At 34.7% G+C, this 22,155-nt stretch overlaps 2 protein-coding genes across 2 annotated transcripts; both read left to right on the forward strand.

Moving 5' to 3' along the window:
• Positions 1-16,360: 16,360 nt before the first annotated feature.
• On the forward strand, positions 16,361-16,995 carry LOC149144351 (uncharacterized). The gene is made up of 2 exons (XM_089447366.1): positions 16,361-16,538; positions 16,694-16,995. Exons 1-2 carry the CDS (start codon positions 16,376-16,378, stop codon positions 16,993-16,995), a joined length of 465 nt encoding a protein of 154 aa, XP_089303492.1. The 5' UTR covers positions 16,361-16,375.
• A 180-nt stretch (positions 16,996-17,175) lies between these two features.
• LOC149144352 (beta-fructofuranosidase, insoluble isoenzyme 1-like) lies at positions 17,176-20,167 on the forward strand. Its single transcript, XM_089447365.1, has 5 exons — positions 17,176-18,027; positions 18,423-18,584; positions 18,866-19,110; positions 19,212-19,308; positions 19,519-20,167. Exons 1-5 carry the CDS (start codon positions 17,176-17,178, stop codon positions 19,705-19,707), a joined length of 1,545 nt encoding a protein of 514 aa, XP_089303491.1. The 3' UTR covers positions 19,708-20,167.
• Positions 20,168-22,155: the final 1,988 nt, after the last annotated feature.

The following is a 22,155-nucleotide window of genomic DNA, read 5'->3' on the forward strand; positions in this document are numbered from 1 at the left end:
CCTATGTGAATTTAACATAACATGTTTCAGATGTTGAGCTGAGAAATATTTTGAGGCATGTGTGACCACACACACACACATATTTATGAGGTTGGTGAGCCTATGTGCTAAAATTCCAATGACCCTAGCTATGCAAATATGTAATTACTCCAATACTAATACAAATACCTCACAACTATAGGTTAATTCAGACAAGAGAGTATGGGGGGCTAGGACTCCATGAGTGAGAAAGAGAGATAAGGGTTAAGTGTTAAGAAGCTTAATTATAAGTGTACATGTTTTATCCTAAGTCATTAAAGTGAATTAATTGAGTGCCACTTGTCATGTTTGGCACATACACATAAAAGTAGGAACTTTAGTGTTATTCCATAACTCAATTCCATCATTGTTACTATTCAAACTATTGCACTTCCTAGGGGAAGAGAGGATTATGACCCTTTGATTCTATGACCCTCTTGATCCTAGGTGGATTTGGGTGTACACTTCTCCTTGGGTCCTTGGATTAGACTAGAACCATAAAGGGAGAAGTATAAATATATGTTTCTATGGTGTGAGGACTAGAGGATACCCAGAAACTCTTTAAGGTAGTTAGAACTCCTAGAGCCACATGACTCTGAAATTCACTAGCTAGCCTCTGTTGGAGGCTTGGAAGGGTGGTGGCATAGCCTGAGGAATTATTGGGACAAATAAGGGGGTGAACTACCTTGGGATTTCTAATATGATGAGGGATGATAGATTATAGGTTGGAGGGTGTTGAAGATTGGTACCTTGGAAAGCTATCTTATTGGTGTGACTTATGGACCTTAGTTGGATTTAGGAAGCCTCTTCCATGGTGGATTCATAGCCCTAGCTCAAGGGTGACCCATTGCCGAGATATTATGAGTGTGGTCTATGGATAGGTGGAACATCTTAGATCTAGAACTAGTTGGTAATTCATTTAAAAGAGAAGTGTTTCTTATGTTATTTCTATGTTTTCATTGTATTTAATTCAAGTATTTACACATGTTTATGATTAATGAAAATATAAATGTGCACCATGCTTTCACGGTTATGTGTATGTCTGCAATACATGGTATTATGCACTAGGCATGTATGACAAAGCAAATACTTAGCATGATGGTTGATATTTGATCCCTATTGGGCATTTTAGTTTTTGTGTTAGAGGTATATGAACTAAGTTTATAGAACAAAATTGAGAGCTCTAACTTACATAGTAATATGCCCCATCGGGTGGCTAGGGGTGTTACAAAGTGGTATCAGAGCAAAGGTTAGAACACTTAGGTTATACGGGTTATAACTTCACTTGGAGAGGATAAGTTATAGGTTTCTTGCTAACTTTTTGACAAAATTCCCAAGGAGAGGAGAAGGAAAAAATTAGAGATTCAAGAACATATCAAAATCAATCAAGTTTAAGTGGAAGAAGGCATGCAAAAGGCACAAGTTTTAAAATTCAAAGCTATGAATTGGTTTGATTAAGAAGGATTTTTATTTTTAGAATCGACCATGGAAGAAAGGTTTCAAAATGGGGAGAAACCCCCAATTGTGGGTGAAAAAACACATAATAATGAATTGGATAGGTATGAGAGTTAATTTGACAAATGTAGGCTTGCATTTAATGAATAAGTGGGTTAAGTATTAGAGAGACATTGTAAATTTCATACATCCATAAATTCTAGGAAATGGACTTAGTAACACAAATTAAAAGAAATTTGCAAAAATTATAAAAAATTGAAATTTTGTATTAATGATATAAGAAAGGAGGTGGTAATTCCATGAAACATTGGAGTGAACAAATGAACAAATGATGGATAGGTGACAACATAGGGTAAATTCATAATGGAGGAACTTCAACATTTGTTAAGCACTTTCAAGCCTGATTCCAATATGAGTTGTTGGATTAAGAGAATATCCATTGTTAGATTCACTAGATGTAAGGTATTTTGGTACCAAGTTCACATATTTGGGTTCAATATCCAATTTTCACCATAAGATCATGATCACCCTCCATCATTAGATCCATTATGGCTCAATTTTTTGTTTGAAAAGGGGCACTTCCAAACCCAATATGGATCTCCACAATTAGATTGAGTTAGTCATGGCTATCAAATGTATTGAAATAGAAATTTACGATGAACTATCATGCAATTTTCAATTTGATATGAATTGTGAATCATTAATGTACTTTGATGTTAACCATGAGATATTGAAGTTGTGCAATTGCCTTACCTAGGGAAAAAGGTGGATAATGGACCCTGTATATCACCACAACTATTATTAAAATAATCCTAAAGTCAAAGTGCACATGGTTTAATCCCAAGTCATTAAAGTAACTTACTTTAGTGCCACTTGTCATGTTTGGAACATGCACACAATAATGGGAACTTTAGTATCATTCTATGACTCCATTCAATCATTCTTACTATTTGTACTATTGCAGTTCTTGGAGGAAGAGAATAGTGTGGCCCTATGATACAATGACCCTCTTGATCCTAGGTGGTTTTGGATGTGCACTTATTCTTCGATTTCCTTTGGTTAGGTTAAAGCCCCAAAGGGAGAAGTGTATAGATAGGTTTCCCTGGTGTGAGCACTAGAGGGTACTTGGAGGTTTTTAAGGGTAGTTGGAACTCCTACACCTACAAGGCTCTAAGAGCCATCGATTGGTTGTGTTGGAGCCTTGGAAGGGTAGCGGTATAACCTAAGGGATTTTGGGCATAAAGAAGGAGGTGCACTACCTTGGGTTATGTAAGCTAATGGGGGATAGGAAATTATGGAGCAGGGAAATTTTTAAGGATGGAAGTTTATCTTAAAGTTTAGAAGCCTTGGCGAATCTTACTAGCCCCTAATATGAAAATTGTAAATTTTTTGGTGATATTTTTGTAGAAATATCTAGATTTCCAATGATTTTATGCTAGTTGATATAATATTTTGGCGATTTTTAAGGGAAAATAATGATGTACTATAAATTTGGGCGAATCATTTTAGAAAAAAAATGGAATTTGGCGAATATTGTTTTTGGAAAAAGCATGGAAAATTAGCCCACTTACGAATATTAGACCCTAAAATTTTCCATGTTATGGAGGCTGTTGTATTTCGGTACCTTGGTCAATTACCTTGTGAGTGTGATTTTTTGACCTTATTTGGCTTTAAGAATCATTTTTCCCTAGTGGAATCATACCTAGCTCATGTGTGACCAATTGCTAAGATATTATGAGAAATGTGTACTATGGCTAGGTGGAACATCTGATATATGCAACCAAATGGTGTTTCATTTAAGAGATAAGTGTTTCTTATGATCCTTTTATGTTTCCATTGTGTTTAATTCATGTATTTGTGACATGTTGTTTATGGTTAATGAAACCATGCATATGTATCATGCTTCCATGGTTATATGTATGTGTGCATACATGGTAGTATGAATTATGCATGCAAGGTAGAGAAGATAATTAGAATGTTGGTTGATATGGTTTTTTTGTAGGCTAACACCCACAGGGAAGTTGAACCAGTGAACTATCCCAAGGAGTGCCTTAATAGTGCACCCATTCCCAATTAATTCAAATCCCCATGGAACATGTTGGTTGATATCACAGGGACTTCAATCAATGAACCTCTGACATATCACATGCATTCGTGGAATAATAAATAATACCCTTAATTTGACTACATATTGGAAAATACCTCCAAAAATAACATTAATTAACCCCCTACCAATACGAACCCAATACACCTTCCCAATTAAAAAAACCCCTACTTTTACTAGATATTATAGTATCCATTTTTTCATTCACATTTTTCATACCCTTTTATATTTTTCATTAACTTTGAGGTCCATTTTTTATACTTGCCAATATAAAAACCCTTTACCCCCTATTATATGCTCAATATATTATGTCATTTTTTCCTCAATATATATCCTCTAATATGAACACACGTGGTATGGTATTGCTCCCCCAGTGAAGCCCTTGTGGTTGATATTGGAACCCTATTAGGCATTGTATTTTGTGGTGTTAGAGGTATATGAACATAGTTTAAGGAAAAATTTGAGAGCTCTAGTTTGCATAGATAGTAATATGCCCCATTAGGTGGCTAGGATGTCTACAAAGTGGCATTAGAGCAAAGGTTACAAGACTCAGGTTATATAAGTTAGAAATTCACTTGGAGAGGAGAAGTTACAGGTTTTCTACTAACTTTTTGATAGAATTTCCCAAGGAGATGAAATGTAAAAATTTAGAGATTCAATCACATATCAAACTAGATTAACTTTAAATGGAGAAATAGATGCAAAAGGTATAGGAGGAATTGGCTACAATGTAGGTACAAGATTGACAAGCAGGATGTTTCACAAGTCATCCATATTTGGCTAGTGGAGTCGAGAGTGATAGTGTAGGAGGTATCAGTACTAGACTTAGTTGTTTCAAACACATATATAAGCATTGAGGATGTCATTTTTGAGATAGAGACAATCCTCAAGATTAGCCAAATCAATGGCCAGCTGGGTCGGAAGACCACAACTTGAACAGAGACTCAAGCAAAGCTCCCGCCCAAAGAAACATAACAACAACATCCATTCATACCATCATGGGATATAGAATAGGAAGACATAATGATAGGGAAGGAAAAGAGGCTCTTGACAGACAAATAGACAAGAACTAGGAAGAAGATGAATGCCACTAAGCCGACTAACCCAAGGCTAACGAACAATGATATTGGGAGGTTAGACACATAGATGAAAGAGGTGTTTGAGTAAGGGATTTTTTCCCTCATCACTACTATCAAACATGCAACCCAAGAATAAAAGGAATAACAGGATCACACACTACAACAGTTAGAGCAACAATAACTAATGATGGAGATCTCAAAGATCATAACGTTGAAACCTAGTGAGCTAGAACCAATAATGGTCACAAAAGCAACTAATGCACCCCATGTTCCAGAGATTCACATGGAACCATGATAGTCCTCATCAACCTCTTTAGAACACACACTCTCACCTTGCTATTGGTCACAATTCATTTTGTAGACATTGAAGTTCAGCAGTAGATGCAAGTTTTTCCATAGGTAGACTTAGTTATCTCCCATATTCCCATGTATGTACTTAATTCTTTACAATATTACATTTCCCCAAGAAATATAGGCCAAATCCCAGTCAATATTCAAAAATTTGGTCTATTTGACTATAGAACAACAAGCATTACAGGAGGCATAAGGCCAAATATAGGAGGCCAAACAACAAGTAGAGTCTATAAAAGAGATGCTTTAATGAGTTGTTGAAGATGTATATAAAAAAATTACCAACATTTCTATGGAGGTAGATATTCCCCCAAAGGAAAAATTATCTAAGATTGAACAAGTGGTTCATGGTTTAGAGGCGTGGATAAAATAACTATAGTTATAGATTAAACATTCTACCCATTCCCAAGGAGTTTGAAAGAAGAGAGAAAGATCAGACCATAATGAAGCCCCTTAACAATGCTTATGAGATCGAGAAGGAATGCACTCAGCTATATGACTCAGGGGTTAAACTATAGTAATTATTGCAAGACAGTGCCAAAATAAAAGATCTCAGGGTGAAGATATTCCATGTCAAAAAATAGAATCAAACCATTAACAATACTGTACTCTCCATACCCATATTGTAGCACTGAGCCACAATGTTGAAGAGCACCACTTTAGTGTAACAAATCAATGAGTGGAAGGTAGAACAATAACAATTAGCACAAAAATTAGAGATGCTACAGGCGGAAGCCATACAAGTTACTGATGACCTTGTTGTTGCTCAGAGCCTGGCACACAGTATTATATTTGGGTATGAACCATTCTTCCAAGCTCCCCTGGTACACTTCGACATTGTTGTAACATTCTACCTATGGCAACCAAGCTTGATATCACTATTAACTAGGCCAATGACACCTTTGAGAAGTTTATGACCAAGACTATAGAAGTCCTCCCTTCCCACAATACAGAACAGTAGCAGAGTGGTCAGGGATAAGCCACGAATAGTATTGGGGGATTATTGGGGCATAAAAGGGCCGAAGGAGGCAATTTGTTAAAGAAGGGGGCTTGGAGAAAAAAAAAGATTTTTTTCCTAAATATGGAAGCATTGCATGGAAAGGAGTAAATACGATGAGTAGAAGACCACACATAGGCTCAACATACCATGTAGAGGCTTGATGAATGGATGCTCAACGAGGGAAGGCACAATAATTGTTTTATGCTACAATCAACAAACTATCTACCAAAATGTAGGGTAGTTAGACATAGGGTGAGGTGGCATTTTTGGCCTATAATGGAGTGACAGATAGTTGAGGAGGGAACATGTGAGAAGGGAATATTAGGGAACATGTGAGAATGGAATATTTGGGTGGGCTGGCATGTTGAATTGGAAAAATATTCCCCATGCCAGATCTTAGAAATCTCTACATTAAAAAGAGATGATTGTTTCTAACCAAGTGTTCCAAAGTCTATTCCCAATTCTATTCTAGTGCTTTGCTGAGTTTTTGTGGTGTTCTATCTAAGTACTCTATCCAAGCATACTCTACCGATTTTTCACATTTTTTAGTCTAATGAGGAATAATATGAGGAGCTCTAAGGTGATGTTTGGCATACACATTGTATGGTTTTGAATTTTATTGTGTTGGCGAGAGGTATAATAGAGCATCTATTTTTTTCTAGTTCTATCGTTAAACTTATGTATTGTATATAAATCTTGGTTAATGGTTAATCTAAATAAAAGAGCTCGACATGGGTTTTGGATTCAAATATGTGTTTGTAATGTGTGATGTTGTGCTTAATAATTAATGTCATGGATGGAATTCAAATCCACATGGATATTTTTAGAAATGTATCTATTTTGGTTGTTGTGTATATTTAGACCATTATATAAAGAATGAACCCAATTTTTGATGTTCTTGTCTAATTTATATTTTACATATACATTAAAGGGATTTCATATAATGGGTTTCTCATCTAATTGTAGGACATGTGTAATTGATATGATATAAAGAAGCTTAGAATATAAAATGTGCATGGTAAAAGTTGGGGATATGTGTGTTGGAACCATGGGAATTTGTGTGACACCCTATAATGGTGATAGTCTGGGTTGGGTTTTTGTAAGTCAAGATAGGCTCCTATTCCCTGACTCCTTGCACAACCTACACAATTTTTGCAATCCCATTGCATACCTTAGGTGAGAGCTCCCCTGCTTTTGGGCGTTTCCAATGCCAGTATCCTTGGTGGTTTTGTTGTCAAACTCTTGAACCCCAGGTCCTTTTCCCCTGTAGCACCAACATATAAAATCATTAATGGGTTTACCATTGGTAGTCTATGGGCCCAAGGTTTTTGTAATCCATGGTTTCTCCTTTGGCATTTGATGTAATATGCATGATCTAATGGCTTGATGACTCCACTGTAACATGCGTTTGACCAAGATAGATAAATCTATTATGATCTAGTTTTCTCGATTTAAGGTTTCTAGGATTATCATGTTATTTTTTTAGTATTTGTTTTATTATTGCTAAATAATGATTTTTCCTATTGTGGTTTAATCCTTGAATTTTGCATATGGACAACAAGGAGCGAGGGAAGACGTCATAAGAGAAGCTTTTAAAGTGGATAATTTTTTGAAATTATTAAGAAAATCCATTTTCAAGTACAAAAGAGAATTAAGAAATCATAGGAAATGTACAAGGTCCAAAATGATTAGCACAAAACCAAGAAAACATTCAAGGGGGAGATATAATTTGGTTATAACTAAAAAAAGAAATACTATAGGATCTAGTAAGAAGATAAAGGATCTACAATATGGTCATTTTGAGGCAACAAAGGTGGGTGGTAATGCTTATAAACTTGGTATACTCCCATACATGTGCATTTACTCAATAGTGAATGTGGAAAATTTGAAACTTTATGAGTCTTCCATGTTGGATGAGGAAATTGAGTAGGTACTACCTACCATAGAGAACATAACATTAGAAGCTCAAGTAGAGTTTGTAGAAGATATACTTTTGTAAAATAAGTCCAAAGCAACCGGAGATGGACAACATGATCTTAGGTAGATTAGGTTGAAAAGATAACTTCTAACAAGGAAAAATGGTACTCTAGGGAGAAGGTAGAGGAAAAATCTCCCCACCTCACTTAGTAAAATATTTTTGGGACCAAGATTCTCTCTAAATGGATAGGTATGATCCAAGATGGACCATTATATAAATTTTCATCTATATTGGCCCTTTATATGTGGAAGAACTATAGGAATTGACTTACATGACCCATTTTAGTGGTAGGTCTTATTTTGGATATTTGGAGTTTAGAACCTTCTCGGTCCATTTCAAGACAAAAAAGGCACCTTTTGAGGTCAAAAAATTGTGAGCATAGCTCCCATCCTCTCAATGTCGTTCTACTTATTGATAACTTTCCAATGTTATGACAATCACCTTAACTAGAGCTCGTATATTGAAGTTATGCCTCTTGAGAATTGACCTACCTTGTTGAATACCGTGGTACCAAGTGGATGCCACTTTATCCCCATTACTCACACATGTGGAGTTATTCATGTATGGAATTTTACGAAGATTCTATAAGGTCCAAAATCTAACATTAATTGAGGGTTGATGATGAAACAACATTAACCTGAAATGGTTGTCAGGCTATGTTAAATATCCGACCACTAGGATGAGAAGGGGTTCCATTCTTTTAACATTCTACTTGTTCCATAGTTGAGTAGAGCATCTACAAGTGGGATTCGAGAGCATAATAGAGGAAGAATATTATGTAGTATCCATTAAGGCCACAATGTCAAAGGAAACTCCATAGTGAGTACCCTTTTATTTCTATTGCCAATCTCCTAACTAAAGAAAAGAGAGAAAAGCACTTGCCTCAAATTCTACCCAGGTTTTCTCCCATTTTGTGTTTTTTATGATACATCTTATGTTCTTTTGTGTGGATGGTGTGTTCGTTTTCATGTTCTTTATCTTTTTTTTATAGCTATTTTCTTAAATTTGAGCAATAAACTAGTGATAATAAAACTTAAGAAAATAAACCTACATAATAATTTGTTTTAGCAAAATACATGATATGTTGTGATAAATTATTCTAAATGAATATCCATCATAGTTTATACATCATATTTTTTTTCTTCACGTTATTAGTGATGAACAACTAAAACTCCAAGTTGGTGCGTTATATTTGGATAAGGAGAATTGGTGATGACAACATAATAACAAGTGCATAGAAGGGGTACACTACCTCAAACCATTTTATGGATATTTGAAATTTATACTCATATTTTGGGGATGATGACCAAGTTATTCAACCCAAAATGGAAAATGTATTTCTTCCTTTAAGAAATTGACAATTAGAATATAAGGTGTGACTAATAGTTCTAGAAAGAGTATTTTATTAATGGTCTCAAGGAAGAGAGAAAGTACAAGTCTTAATGTCTCACCCAACCGCTTGTTTGGAGGCCATCAAGATAGCAATTTTTTTTACGAGTGGTGGTCACTACATATAACAAATTTCCCATTTGTAATCCATAACCATGTCCTCTTTTTATGACTCCTTTAATTCCCTTTTAACCCCTTTGGGTCCACAAGTTGATCCCAACATACCAACTTCTCAACCTTTACTATCATCCTATCACTGGGATGAATATTTGTCAAAAGGGATAAATGTAAGGAAAACAAGTTATTTCTCATAGACTTCAATGCATTGGACATGTTTCAGGAAATTTTGGAGGAATGCGCAACGAAGCTAGATTCAATCAGAGGTTACACTTGTTAAAATACCCACTTAAGAGATAAATTTCAAGAAACCCCCTTGACATTAAAATGATGAAGTTGTTTGATATTGTTACTATTTGTTGTGGATCTTGTGTTTGACACTCTCCCTAGGTACCTACCCAATGCCCAAAATTTTAGCCCCAAGGTTTAGCTTAAGTGTTTTAGAGTTAAACTTGAAGGTCTTTGATATTGTTGTTGATCGACTATCTTTGAGTTTTCATGCTTTCATTCCAAGTAAAAAATAAGGAGAAAAAAAAAAAAAAACATGTATTAGCATTTTAATGTGGAGAGTGTGAATCATAAATAAAATATTTCAATGTCAACTATATATATTAAATTTGTGAGAATAAAAAAATTATTATAATTAAAATATGTATTTTTCAAAACTAGTATAGGTCCAGTTTAACTCCTAAGCTACCAAAAGTCAAAATAGATGAAATCTATGAAAGTGCAAGTATTTCTTCAAATTTTACACTCAAAAACAAATTTACACTTTATAAAATTTGATCCTTTAAACACATAGTAAATCATAAATTAAATAAATCTATACAGATTATAAAATATTAAATTTATATAAAATTAACATATTTATCTCTTAAAATTTCCATGCTAGATAATATTGATTTGTGGATTTAATTTTCCACTAAGTAATATTGGTTTATTGATTTTTTTTGGTTATGGAATAAGCTGTGTTATGTTTTTGTAAAGGTATTAAACTCGTGTAAAAATTAAACATATCTCTTGATTGTTTACTTGTATGTAATTGTTTTGGTTGTTGAATAATATGGGTTTATCGAACTTTGTTGGGTATGATACCGAAAAGCAGTAGTTTAATGATTATGTTTTTTAGTTTTGAAAGTTATAGAATTTTTGGTCATATTTTGAAAAAATCTGGCAGGGATTTTTGTAAATCTAAGTAAAAGCAGTAAAACTTCATAATTTTAAGTGTCTTTGAGATTTTCGATGGTGCTGAATCTATTTCCACCATCAAAAACATGATTCAAATACTGCATCTACAAGATTTTTTATTTTTTTTAACCCAAATTCCAGTCATTTTTCAGGAAGAAAAAGCATGATAGTATTCATATAAGATTTTTTAATTTTTTTTACCCAAATTCCAGTCATTTTTACCAATCCCCACAATTACTTAATCTATTTCCACCATAAATCCAATCATTTTTACCGATCCCCACAATTCCTCCGCGTCGTAGACGGCTCCTGATGAAAAGATAACGTTACAATGGCGATGAAAATGGAATTACAGGGTGATCATTCATTCGCGGAGAGCTATGGGGAAAGGCGTGCATAACGGCTACAGGTTACCCCACCCTGACAATGGGGAAAGACGCCCATCTCTACGTCTTCAATAACGGCACTTCCACTGCCACTGCCAGCAAATTTATTGGCTTCCTCTTTTCGCAGTCCTCTGCAATAAATAAATGAGTTCTATAATATCTGGTTATGATTATTATAATCAAATCTTTGCAATTTGTCAAAAGCTCGCTGAGATTTTCGTCGCGTCCTCTCGACGTTAGTTGGGGCTGAGATTTTGAATGTTTGTAGTATTATCAGTTGCTCACTTTTCCAATCGAAACACGCGTTCTGTATTGATAAAGACATGTGGAATCTGCATTCAACAGCAGGTGATCAGTTGATCGTTCAGTGCAATGTGGATTTTGCAGTTGATATTTGGGTCATCGTCTCATGGTGGCGCAGTTCATTGGTGGAACAATAATGGAGTTACGAATAACTGTTGGAACTTGTCACATCAACAATATTGTGGATTTTGAGTTGTCTGTCAGTTGGTCAGTTTTTAATCCACAAGACGAGTGGAATCTGCATTCGACATCATGTGATCAGTTGATCGTTCAGTGTAAGGTGGACTTTTTGCCCATCGTCTCATCGATGGTGGAACAATAATGAAGTTAAGAATAATTTTCTATCTTTAATAAGTGTTTATCTGTACTTGGGGAGCTTGTCACCTTCAATAGCATTTGAGGATTGTGGATTTTCATGTTGGTCTGCTGGCCTATTGTCATCCTCCACTCAGCCTGCAGAGTGCACTCTTTTAACAGTGCAGTTCCCAGTAATATCATGTCATTTCGTAAAGGGCTGTCTGATTCTTTTCTAAAATAAAATCGAAATTCGTATTTTATCACCTCCGAGATATGAATGCTAACCCAATAATGAAATTGAGATGTAAGGTTCATGATTTCAGATGAGAGAGAAAAGGAGACGCCACTAGCTTTAATGGGGGCTGGTTTTACTGGATTGTTTAGGCGAAAAGGCTTCAAAGGTATGATCGCCATAGGATTGATGAGGGATCCATGGAAATCGACCTAAAGGAACTGTGTCAAAGAGACTCTGAAAAATGACAGAAAGGAGTTATTAATGCTGCATGAACATGAACAGTGTTAACTTAGAATGTTCATGATGAAAAAAAAAGCAAGCAAGATACATGATGAGTAGGCGCAGGGTTGGAAAATAATAGATTAAGTTGATGAATCGCCTAATTCAGATTGAAGAGTTGGAAGAGATTGTAAGATTAGGGAAAGGGTTGGAAAAGAATAGATTAAGTTTGAAAAGGATGATAGGGTTGGAAAAGAATAGAGTAGATGAATAACCTAATTTAGATGGAGGAGTAGGGAAGATACGGTGAGAATGATGGGTGGGAATGATGTTTAAAGCATAATATAAGTTGGGAATTTGATAAATGATATCTAAATATTAAGAAGCATAAATATAGTTGAGAAATAGTTGATATATAAAAATGAGTTTTAGCTGATTATTATGTTTATTTATAAAAATATTTAATTTTATTTTTTTATTATTGAAATGCTAAGTTTTTTAGAGCCACTATCATGTAAGATAAGATGTTTTGTTAATTCTCTTTAATATATTTATTTAGTTTAAATATTGAATGTAAATGACATTAGATTCATTATAAATTTGAATTTATCATCCATTGTTCCCAGGTGCAAGTCTTTTATGGAGTTTTTTTATCTAAAAATAAGTTTTCAACTAGAGGGACTTGAACCCTCTTTACTCATAATAGATCAGGGGTCTTTTTCTTTCTTTTGTGTATGTGTGTGAGGGTCGTGTGTCAACTCCATATTGAGCACAAAAGAAATTACACAACTTGCTCATATAGAAATACATACCATTTAAATGTTTTAATCATAAGAAATTGTCTACTCATACAATATAACTTGATATTGACATATTGACATATTTTAACTTGATATTTTGATATTGACATATTTTACTTAAGATGGACATTGGATATTTAATTTATGGTTGATAGTAAAATGTTATTTTTGTTATTAATATTGTTTTTAAGTGTCATATGTCAACTCAGTTTTGAGCAAGGAAGGCATTATATATCTCCCTCATATTAGGATATCTTTCAACCCAATAAATAAAAATGAAGTGAATGCAGCTAATGAAATAGAACTAAATGAAATATGTTACTAATTAAATACTATTCAAATGAGGAACAAGATTGAAAAATGCAACTAATAATAATTAAAGCCACCCAACTCCAACTCCTAAAAGTGAAACAATCTAAGTGCAGAAAGAACTTCCCTATTAAAAACCTAATAAGCAACCAAATTGAATTGAAATGAGATTACACATTGGAAAGAGAGAGAATTATCCCTCAACTAAATCACATGCATTGTCAAAGATCTTGAGTAATAAAGCTCACTACTTCATTCTAGGAATTAGCATAAGGTAAGTGAGAATAAAAACCATAACACAATGAAATGCCCATATGATAAAATCTTTAGACCCACAACCACCAAGAAAAATGGGCAAGAAGCAAAGAGTCCCATGGCCAAACATAACTTTACAAGAGTATAAAAATACTACTAAATAATAGTTTTTTTATTAACATATGAAATATTTTAATAAGATGGAACAATATATTTCTCTATGAACAACTAAAACTCCAAGTGGGTGTGTTATATTTGGATAAAGAACTTTGGTGGTGACAACATAATAGGAAGGCATATGAGAGGTACATCACTTAAAGCCATTTTGTGAATATTTGTGATACTCATATTTTAGGGATTATGACCAAGTCATGCCAAACTATCATCCTGGAATATTTTAATGCTTCCATTAAGTGGTTCATAATCATCATAGAAGGCCTGATTGATGGTTCTTGAAGGAGTGTTTTATCAATGGTCTCAAGGAAGAGAGAAAAGTACAAGTCTTGACATCCCACCCAACTACTTGGTTAGAGGCCTCCAAGCTAGAAAGAAAGGCAAAGGTGATAGTCATTGCCTAAAACAAATCAACCAATTCTATTCCACAACTGCATCCCCCTTATGGACCTCCTCCACGTCACTTTCAACACTTTCACATCGACAAGTTAACCCCAACATAAACAATACAACATCAACTTCTCAACATCTATTATCATTGTGATGAAAAAATTGTCACAAGACCTAAACATAAGGAATCAAAGTTATTTCTCATAGATATCCCTCGATTATACTTATTCTAAGAAAAATTTCGAGAAAGATATCACCAAGCTAGATCTAACTGAGACTACATGTATTGAAATATCCAATTAGGATCCTCCTTAATAATAAACTAAATTTTCCCTTTATACTATTTCAAGAACTATAATGCCATTAGATATGTCAAAATAATGAAACTAATTATTTAAATTGAATATAACAACACTTATCATTTCATCCATTGTTTTTTTCCCAAAGAAAAATCGTAATTTTATTAATGAAAATAAAATTACATGTTGCATATGTTGAGGGGCATTACATCTGCAAGTCAATCACTCTAGATCAGAAGTTCAATGAAAGCAAACTAATGTACAATATAGGAGAAAAACATGCTTTTCTCCCTTTTTTTCTTCTCAACCATGTGCCACTCCCATTGAGACGGCATCGAAGATACAAGTGCAAGCAAATTGTCAACTTCAAGTCGAGGATTGTCCTTATCAAAATCAGAGTTGTCTGATGTATGTAGTCATTTGGATCCATTGGAATCCATTGTATCTGGTATCTTTGCCGGTTGTAATTCCATAGGATCTTGTGGAATTAACTCCTGTACTTCTGGTTCTTTGTCCGTCTGATTGTTCTCATTGGGTATGGGATCTTCCACATCAACTTCCTCCTCCTCATCAGAGTCTTGTGGGGGAAATTGCCAACCCTTGGGTTGTTTCCCTATTTTCTTCTTTCTTCGGATATCTTTTTTGGCTTCAGGGCACGTATTTTGTAGGTGTCCTGTTTTCCGGCAAATTCTGCATCTAAATGTTGTATTTTCATAATCTAGTATCTGTGTCCATCATCGTTGTTTGTGATTCAGTTGTATGTGATCTAGTAGGCCTTTGTTGAGATCTACTTCCACACAAATTCATGTGAAAGTGAAAACTCTTTCCTCCAGCCTTTGTGTGTCCATTTTAATATATCTCCCAATGGTGTTGTTGATACCAGCAAGGACCTGTTGGTCCCAAAAATGTAATGGGAGATTGTGCAAACAAACCCAAAGTGGCATCCTGGAAACAATCATAGTATTTGCATCGAATTCCGGAAACCATGGTGTGATGAAGAGGTTTGTGGATCCCCAGAACCATGGTCCTTCGTGTAGTATAATGTCTCTTGCCTCTGATGAAGGGAATTTCACAATGAAGAACCCCTTGGAATAGAGCTAAATTTGACACTGGACAGTTTAGTTTGTGAATATCCAATGAATGAGCTCAACAGGTTTCGGCTAGAAACAATTTGATAATAGCTTGTGATTCAAATGTATTACAATGCTCATCTATTTATGATATATTCATTTCATCCATTATTAAATAGTAAAAGAAATATATTATTATATTATTAAATCCATATTATATATAATTTTCAATAAGATATTATTAAATATCTTGAAAAATAATATTAAAATGTAAAATTCCAAATAGAAAGATTTTTCATCAAATAAAATAAGATTTCCAATAAAATAAGATTTGTACACTCACTTCAAAAAATAGATAAATATACCTTCAATACCAATTTTATTAAATATCTTAAAAAATAATATATAATTTTCAATAAGATATTATTAAATATCTTGAAAAATAATATAAAAATGTAAAATTCCAAATAAAAAGATTTTTCATCAAATAAAATAAGATTTCCAATAAAATAAGATTTGTACACTCACTTCAAAAAATAGATAAATACACCTTCAATACCAATTCACTACCTATCATTACCTATCATTATCTCTCACTCGGTAAAACTCACAAATAAGAATCGCTGAAACATTATTCTCCATCATTTACCAATTCAATACCATCCTTTGTATTAAATATTCATCATAATTTGTAATTCAATACCATGCAATTTGTATTAAATATTAATCATAATTTGTAATTGGTTTTTGGAAAAACATCCTTGTCTGTGAAACATTCCATGACTTACCCCTCCCATAAAAATCATGATCATGAAATCCCATTCATCCATGGAACTAGTTGCCAAATGTGCATGCTTACTGTAATCGACTTACATGGAAGTTATGATCATGAAATCCCATTCATCCATGGAACTAGTTGCCAAATGTGCATGCTTACTGTAATCGACTTACATGGAAGTATGAAACTGAAAAAACCAAATGAAACGCAAAAAAGGTCAGAGGCTTGTGTCACACGTCCTAGTACCGACCCTGTGGTCACGGCTTTAAAGAAAAAGCATGTGTCTGGACCTCATAAGAATTTCTATTGCGTAGCAGAAGCCTCGAGAACGCCGATCGATCTCGGTGCGCGCTAAAAATAACCAACAAAATCCTTTCACTTTCGCCCACCTATGAAAAAATACGCACCTTGTGATAAAATACGGGTGATTTGTTGCGGGCGTTTTGATTGACTCATATTCTCTGACGTTCTTTGTATTTTTTTGGATTTGTTTATACAGCCCAGTGCTATAAAAGAAAGACATGCGAGCGGATCTTCGTACTCACCAGAGATTATTTCGCCGTATTTGGCTCTGCGTGCAGAATGGGATCATCGGCTCGACGGGTTCTGATCCATGCCATAGCTCTCGCATGGCTGTGGTTAAACATTTCTGCTGTTACGCGGGCTTCCCATGTGATGCTTACTGTTAACCCAACGAGCACAAGCGTTGAACAGCGGTATCGCACAGCCTACCATTTTCAGCCTCAGAAGAACTGGATGAATGGTTTGCATATTCCATACTATTTCAGATTTCACATTTAAGATTTCTCTTTTGGGATTTAAACGAATCTTCTAACTCTCTTTTCGTTGGTTTGTCATTGCTTGCATGCCGAACAGATCCAAATGGTGAGCTTTTCATTCGGTTTCAACACATGCATTCAATCGTTTCTAGATTTAATATTCTCTGTGATGAATTTTGATTGCGTTCGTTTTGCAGCGCCCATGTTCTACAAGGGATACTACCATTTCTTCTATCAGTATAATCCTCAAGGAGCGGTGTGGGGAAATATTGTCTGGGGGCATGTTGTTTCCAAGGATCTCATTAACTGGCATTCACTGGATACTGCCATTGTTCCGAGTGAATGGTATGATATAAAGGGCTGCTGGTCCGGTTCCGCAACGTTACTGCCCGGAGACAAGCCTGTGATTCTGTACACAGGATGGGCCAATTCATCCCAACAGCTGCAGAGCATGGTTGTTCCTAAGGATGCCACTGATCCTCTTTTGAGGGAATGGGTAAAGATCCCTCAGAATCCTCTTTTGATTCCAGAATTTGGGATCAATGGGAGCGAATTCAGGGATCCCTCCACCGGATGGCTTGGCCACGATGGAAAATGGAGGATTCTAGTTGGAAATAAGAGGAATCGGAGAGGAGTGGCTTTGTTATTCAAAAGCAAGGACTTCGTTCACTGGGTGAAGGCCAAGCATCCTCTACATTCGTCGGAATTGACCGGAATGTGGGAATGTCCTGACTTTTACCCTGTTCCTCTTTCTGGGAACCAAGGATTAGACACGTCCGCTATTGGGCATTCACTTAAACATGTTTTGAAGGTGAGTCTGGACGATTACAGGTACGAGTATTATACAGTGGGAACTTACTTGCGGGACATGGATCGATACGTGCCAGACAATACCAGTAGTGATGACGAAAATGGGTTAAGATATGACTATGGCAAATTCTATGCTTCCAAGACATTTTTTGATCAAAATAAGCAGAGGCGAATTCTGTGGGGATGGATCAACGAATCGGATAGCGTGTCCGATGATATCAGCAAGGGTTGGGCCGGTGTTCAGGTAAAGTCAGTGTATACTAGAGATTAAATGTTAGTTTAGCAGGCAGATTAGGGAGACAGACGAGACATTCTTGGAGACTTTTTGAGTGAAACTTTCTTATTTGTAATCATTGCATTTCCTTAGTTCTCTTCTTTTGATTATGAAACAAGACGAGAAATTCTTATTCGGAAAAGAAGGGATCAGACAAAAATTCCTGACTCGTATTTGACTGATTAATTTAATCCAGTGTACATACCCAATCCCTTTTGATTTTAGTGTGTAATATTAGGAAACAAATATTTAGAAAGGTTTTTAATTCATTGAAATCACTCTCAAGCTAAGAATCTGATTCTGCGTTGCTGTATTTATATGTTTTACTTTTTTTTCTTTTTAACGTATGCGGTTTTCTTGTAAAGGCGATTCCAAGAACCATCTGGCTAGACAGCGCCACAAGAACGCGGCTTTTACAGTGGCCAGTTTCCGAAGTAGAAGCTCTTCGTCGAAAGAAAACATTGAAACAGAATATAGATCTCAGCAGTGGATCCGTTGTAGAAATTGCAGGCATTAACGCTGCGCAGGTGCTCGTCAGATACATTAAATTCCTTTACTTCAATTCATACCACTTTCCTCTTATTTAGGCTACGTAACCGCTCTGATATTCCTTTTCTTGTAAGAGTTTGTAGTTCTTGTCGTGATTTTTCGGATTCAACTAACAGCAGGAAAATTGGTCAGGCCGTCTATGGTCTTAGATGAAACAAAGATCACTTTCATGAATCAACAGCTTTTAAGAATCTTCCCCTTTTTCTAATCTCTGTTTTCGTTTTCTTAATTTATTTGGTGAATTTGGATTTGTTAATAGGTCGATGTGGAAGTCTCCTTTGATCTCCCAAGGGTCGAAATGGCAGAGTTTGAAGACGAGGTGGGAGTAAATTCGACAGCTCAACAGCTGTGCAGCCGGATGGGGTCAGCTGCGAGGACTGTTGTTGGGCCATTTGGGTTGCTTGTTTTAGCTTCCAAGGACTTGAATGAACGCACTGCTGTGTTTTTTCAGATTGTTCGTTATCGAAAGGAATTGAAGTTGTTAATGTGCAGTGACCAGAGCAGGTAAAACTTCATAAATATTGTGAAACTTATTCATCTTGATCAATCATTCCCCCAAAAAAATAGCATGTAAATGTCTGTCAAATTGTCATGAATGCTTGCAGATCGTCTTTACATAGCGACATTGACAAGACAACATATGGAACTTTCGTGAATCATGTGGGTTCTTTCAAGGAGAAGAGCCTTTCATTGCGAGTCCTGGTAAGATGTTTGACAGACAAAAATTTAAAATTCCGTCAGTCAAGTGTAAAGATTTTGGCAAAAATTTTATTCACATCTAAACTCCTAGTGCGGTATATATTTTTGTGAGAGTGCTACATTTGTTGAAAGACTCTTTAAAACTTTCCCGCCGCATAAAATTGGTTTTCTGAATCCTTTTGTTGTTGCAACGGCGATGAAATGAAAATGCAGGTTGATCATTCAATCGTGGAGAGCTTTGGAGAAGGGGGAAAGGCGTGCATAACTGCTAGAGCTTATCCCACCCTGGCAATAGGCAAAGACGCCCATCTTTACGCCTTCAATAACGGCACTTCCACTGTCACGGCCAACAAATTAACCGCATGGGAAATGGCTTCCTCCAATCACAGTCGTCTGCAATAAATAAATGTGTTTTATAGTATCTGGTTACCGTAATCAAAACTTTGCAGTTTCTCAAAGACTTGCAGAGAATTTGGTCGTGTCCTCTAGACGTTAGTTGGTGCTGAGTTTTCGAACGGTTATTATTATTATCAGTTGCTCGGGTTTCCATGCGGAAAACAAGTTTTCTGTTCCAGAAAGACCCGTAGAATCTGCATCCAGAATGAGATGATGAGTTCATCGTTCATTCTCCATGGTGGCGCAGTCGTCAATGGTGCAAAAATAATGGCGTTAGGAATAATTAATGTGGGGTTAGGAATAATTAATGTGCCTTTAAGAGTGTTTATATATACTCGTGGGCCCTTGTCCACATCAACAATGCTGTGGATTTTGCAGTTGGTCTATTTGCCTAGTTGCAACCTCAGTAGGTGTCAATAATATTTGGGAAAAGTAGTTGTTTGGATAAAGTTAAAACTGTTATGTTGCATCCTCCACTTCGCCTGCACTCCTTTTAGAAGTGTAGGTGTCAATAATATTGAGAAAAAGTAGTTGTTGTGATAAGTTAAAACTGTTATTTGGCGTCAATGATTCATCACCGAAAGAACTGACGCTCCCATTATAATATAGAACTTATTTTCCTTCCATAAAACTAGTTAACATATTTTTGGTAAAACTTAAGTACACTTTTTTTCTTTAACTTGAGATACACCGTATGTATTAATTTGTATAAAACTTTTTTCCCTTTCATAAAGTAGTTACTTTTGTTTCTATTTTTTTAACTTGAGATACGCCCAAGAATGTATTAATTTGTATTTAAAAACACTATTTGAGTTGCAATGGTTTTTTAATACAAAATATTATCAATATTGACGGTTTTAGAGATATAAAATTTACTTAAAAAAATAATATATATATATATATATATTATTAAGTGTCATAATAGTATACATATTAAGTTTTAATATTCATGAAAAATAATATACACATCAAATTTCATTATTTATGAAAATTAAAAATTAAAAATAAAATAAAAAATTTATATGCCACCAAGTGTTATAATAGTACACACATCAAATCTTAATATTTATGAAAAACACAACAAATCTCAATATTTATGAAAATCTCATTTCTAAGTAAGTGTGTCAATTTTTGAAAATTAATGTTTAACTTTTGAAAATAATTTACAAAGTTTACTCAATTTTTTTGAAATTTTTAACAATCTCATTTTTATTTTATGATGTGTGTGTGTGAAATCATTTTATATATAGATTCACCTTTATATATAATATTGACATATATAGTCTATTTAATATAAGAAAAACATCTATATTAAGTCACTACTTAAATAAAATATTCCTAAATTATAATAGGAAATATTTAAAATATTTAACAAAATCTCTCTTTAAGTCTTACTACTAGGACTCCAATACTATTGCAACAATTACAAAAAAATCCAATAAACACATTTATGATATTCTATCACTTCCTATATCAATACAAAGATATTTTTGAAAATACAATCTAAGTTCTTCCTCTAAACTCTTGCTTCAATTGAGTCCCTTCCTACATTAACACAACCTTCATAAATTGATTTCTAATTGAAACTGATATTATAGCCACGATTTTATATTTATTACCTATCTAATCTATTAATAACTTGATGTCTCACAATACTTGTAAATATTTCTCTATTGTTTTTTCATTAAAATATAAAATGCCTAACTCTTAACTATTCCTTTACTATCAACAAATTTCAAAATAATATAATATATTGATAAGTAAAAACAATGTCCCCTCCATTATAAATCTTTATAGCTCTTTGGTATGCCCCTAAGTCAAGATGCCTTTTCATAATTATGTCGTAAGACATTTCCTTTGAGAAAGACTCCCCTAGGTGTCACCTTACACCATTCTGCACCTTCAGATTTAATGTTAGACGATTAAACAATAGTCAATCGTCATAGTCAGTTAATAGTTTTAAGTTATTAGTCAGTTAATAGTTTTAGGTTAATAGTCAGTTAATAGTTAATAATAATTAACAAGAAAAATGAGAAATTTAACTTCGGAGGTTGGATTGAACAAAAACGGAAAGAAAGCATCAATTCACGGAGAAGCAACGCCATGAAGAGAGCAGAATACCATAGCTATGAAGGTATGATAACATGTGATAGCTTTGGCGATTCATTTAGTTTATTTTATTGTATATAACACCACATTAAGAGCCATGCAATGTTGAAAAAACGATCTCTACAGTACATAATTGGAGCAGTACATCATACCACTTTGTATGGGCCAATTTAGAAGATTCTACTTCAACCCAATTTCTGCAGGATCACCATTGCCATTGCTACTCTAAAAAAAAATCTCTCGTGAGGCTTAAATGGGTCAAGCACTCAGGCTTTGATCATATAATCGAGAGGGATGTTGATTTGAAGGTTGTTTGCATGCTCAAAGACATTGTCAAAAAACACC

Source organism: Pinus tabuliformis, chromosome X, assembly GCF_031772625.1.
Source record: "Pinus tabuliformis cultivar Carrire ecotype Pingquan chromosome X, CPIR1, whole genome shotgun sequence".
In the NCBI taxonomy this organism is placed as follows: Eukaryota; Viridiplantae; Streptophyta; class Pinopsida; order Pinales; family Pinaceae; genus Pinus; species Pinus tabuliformis.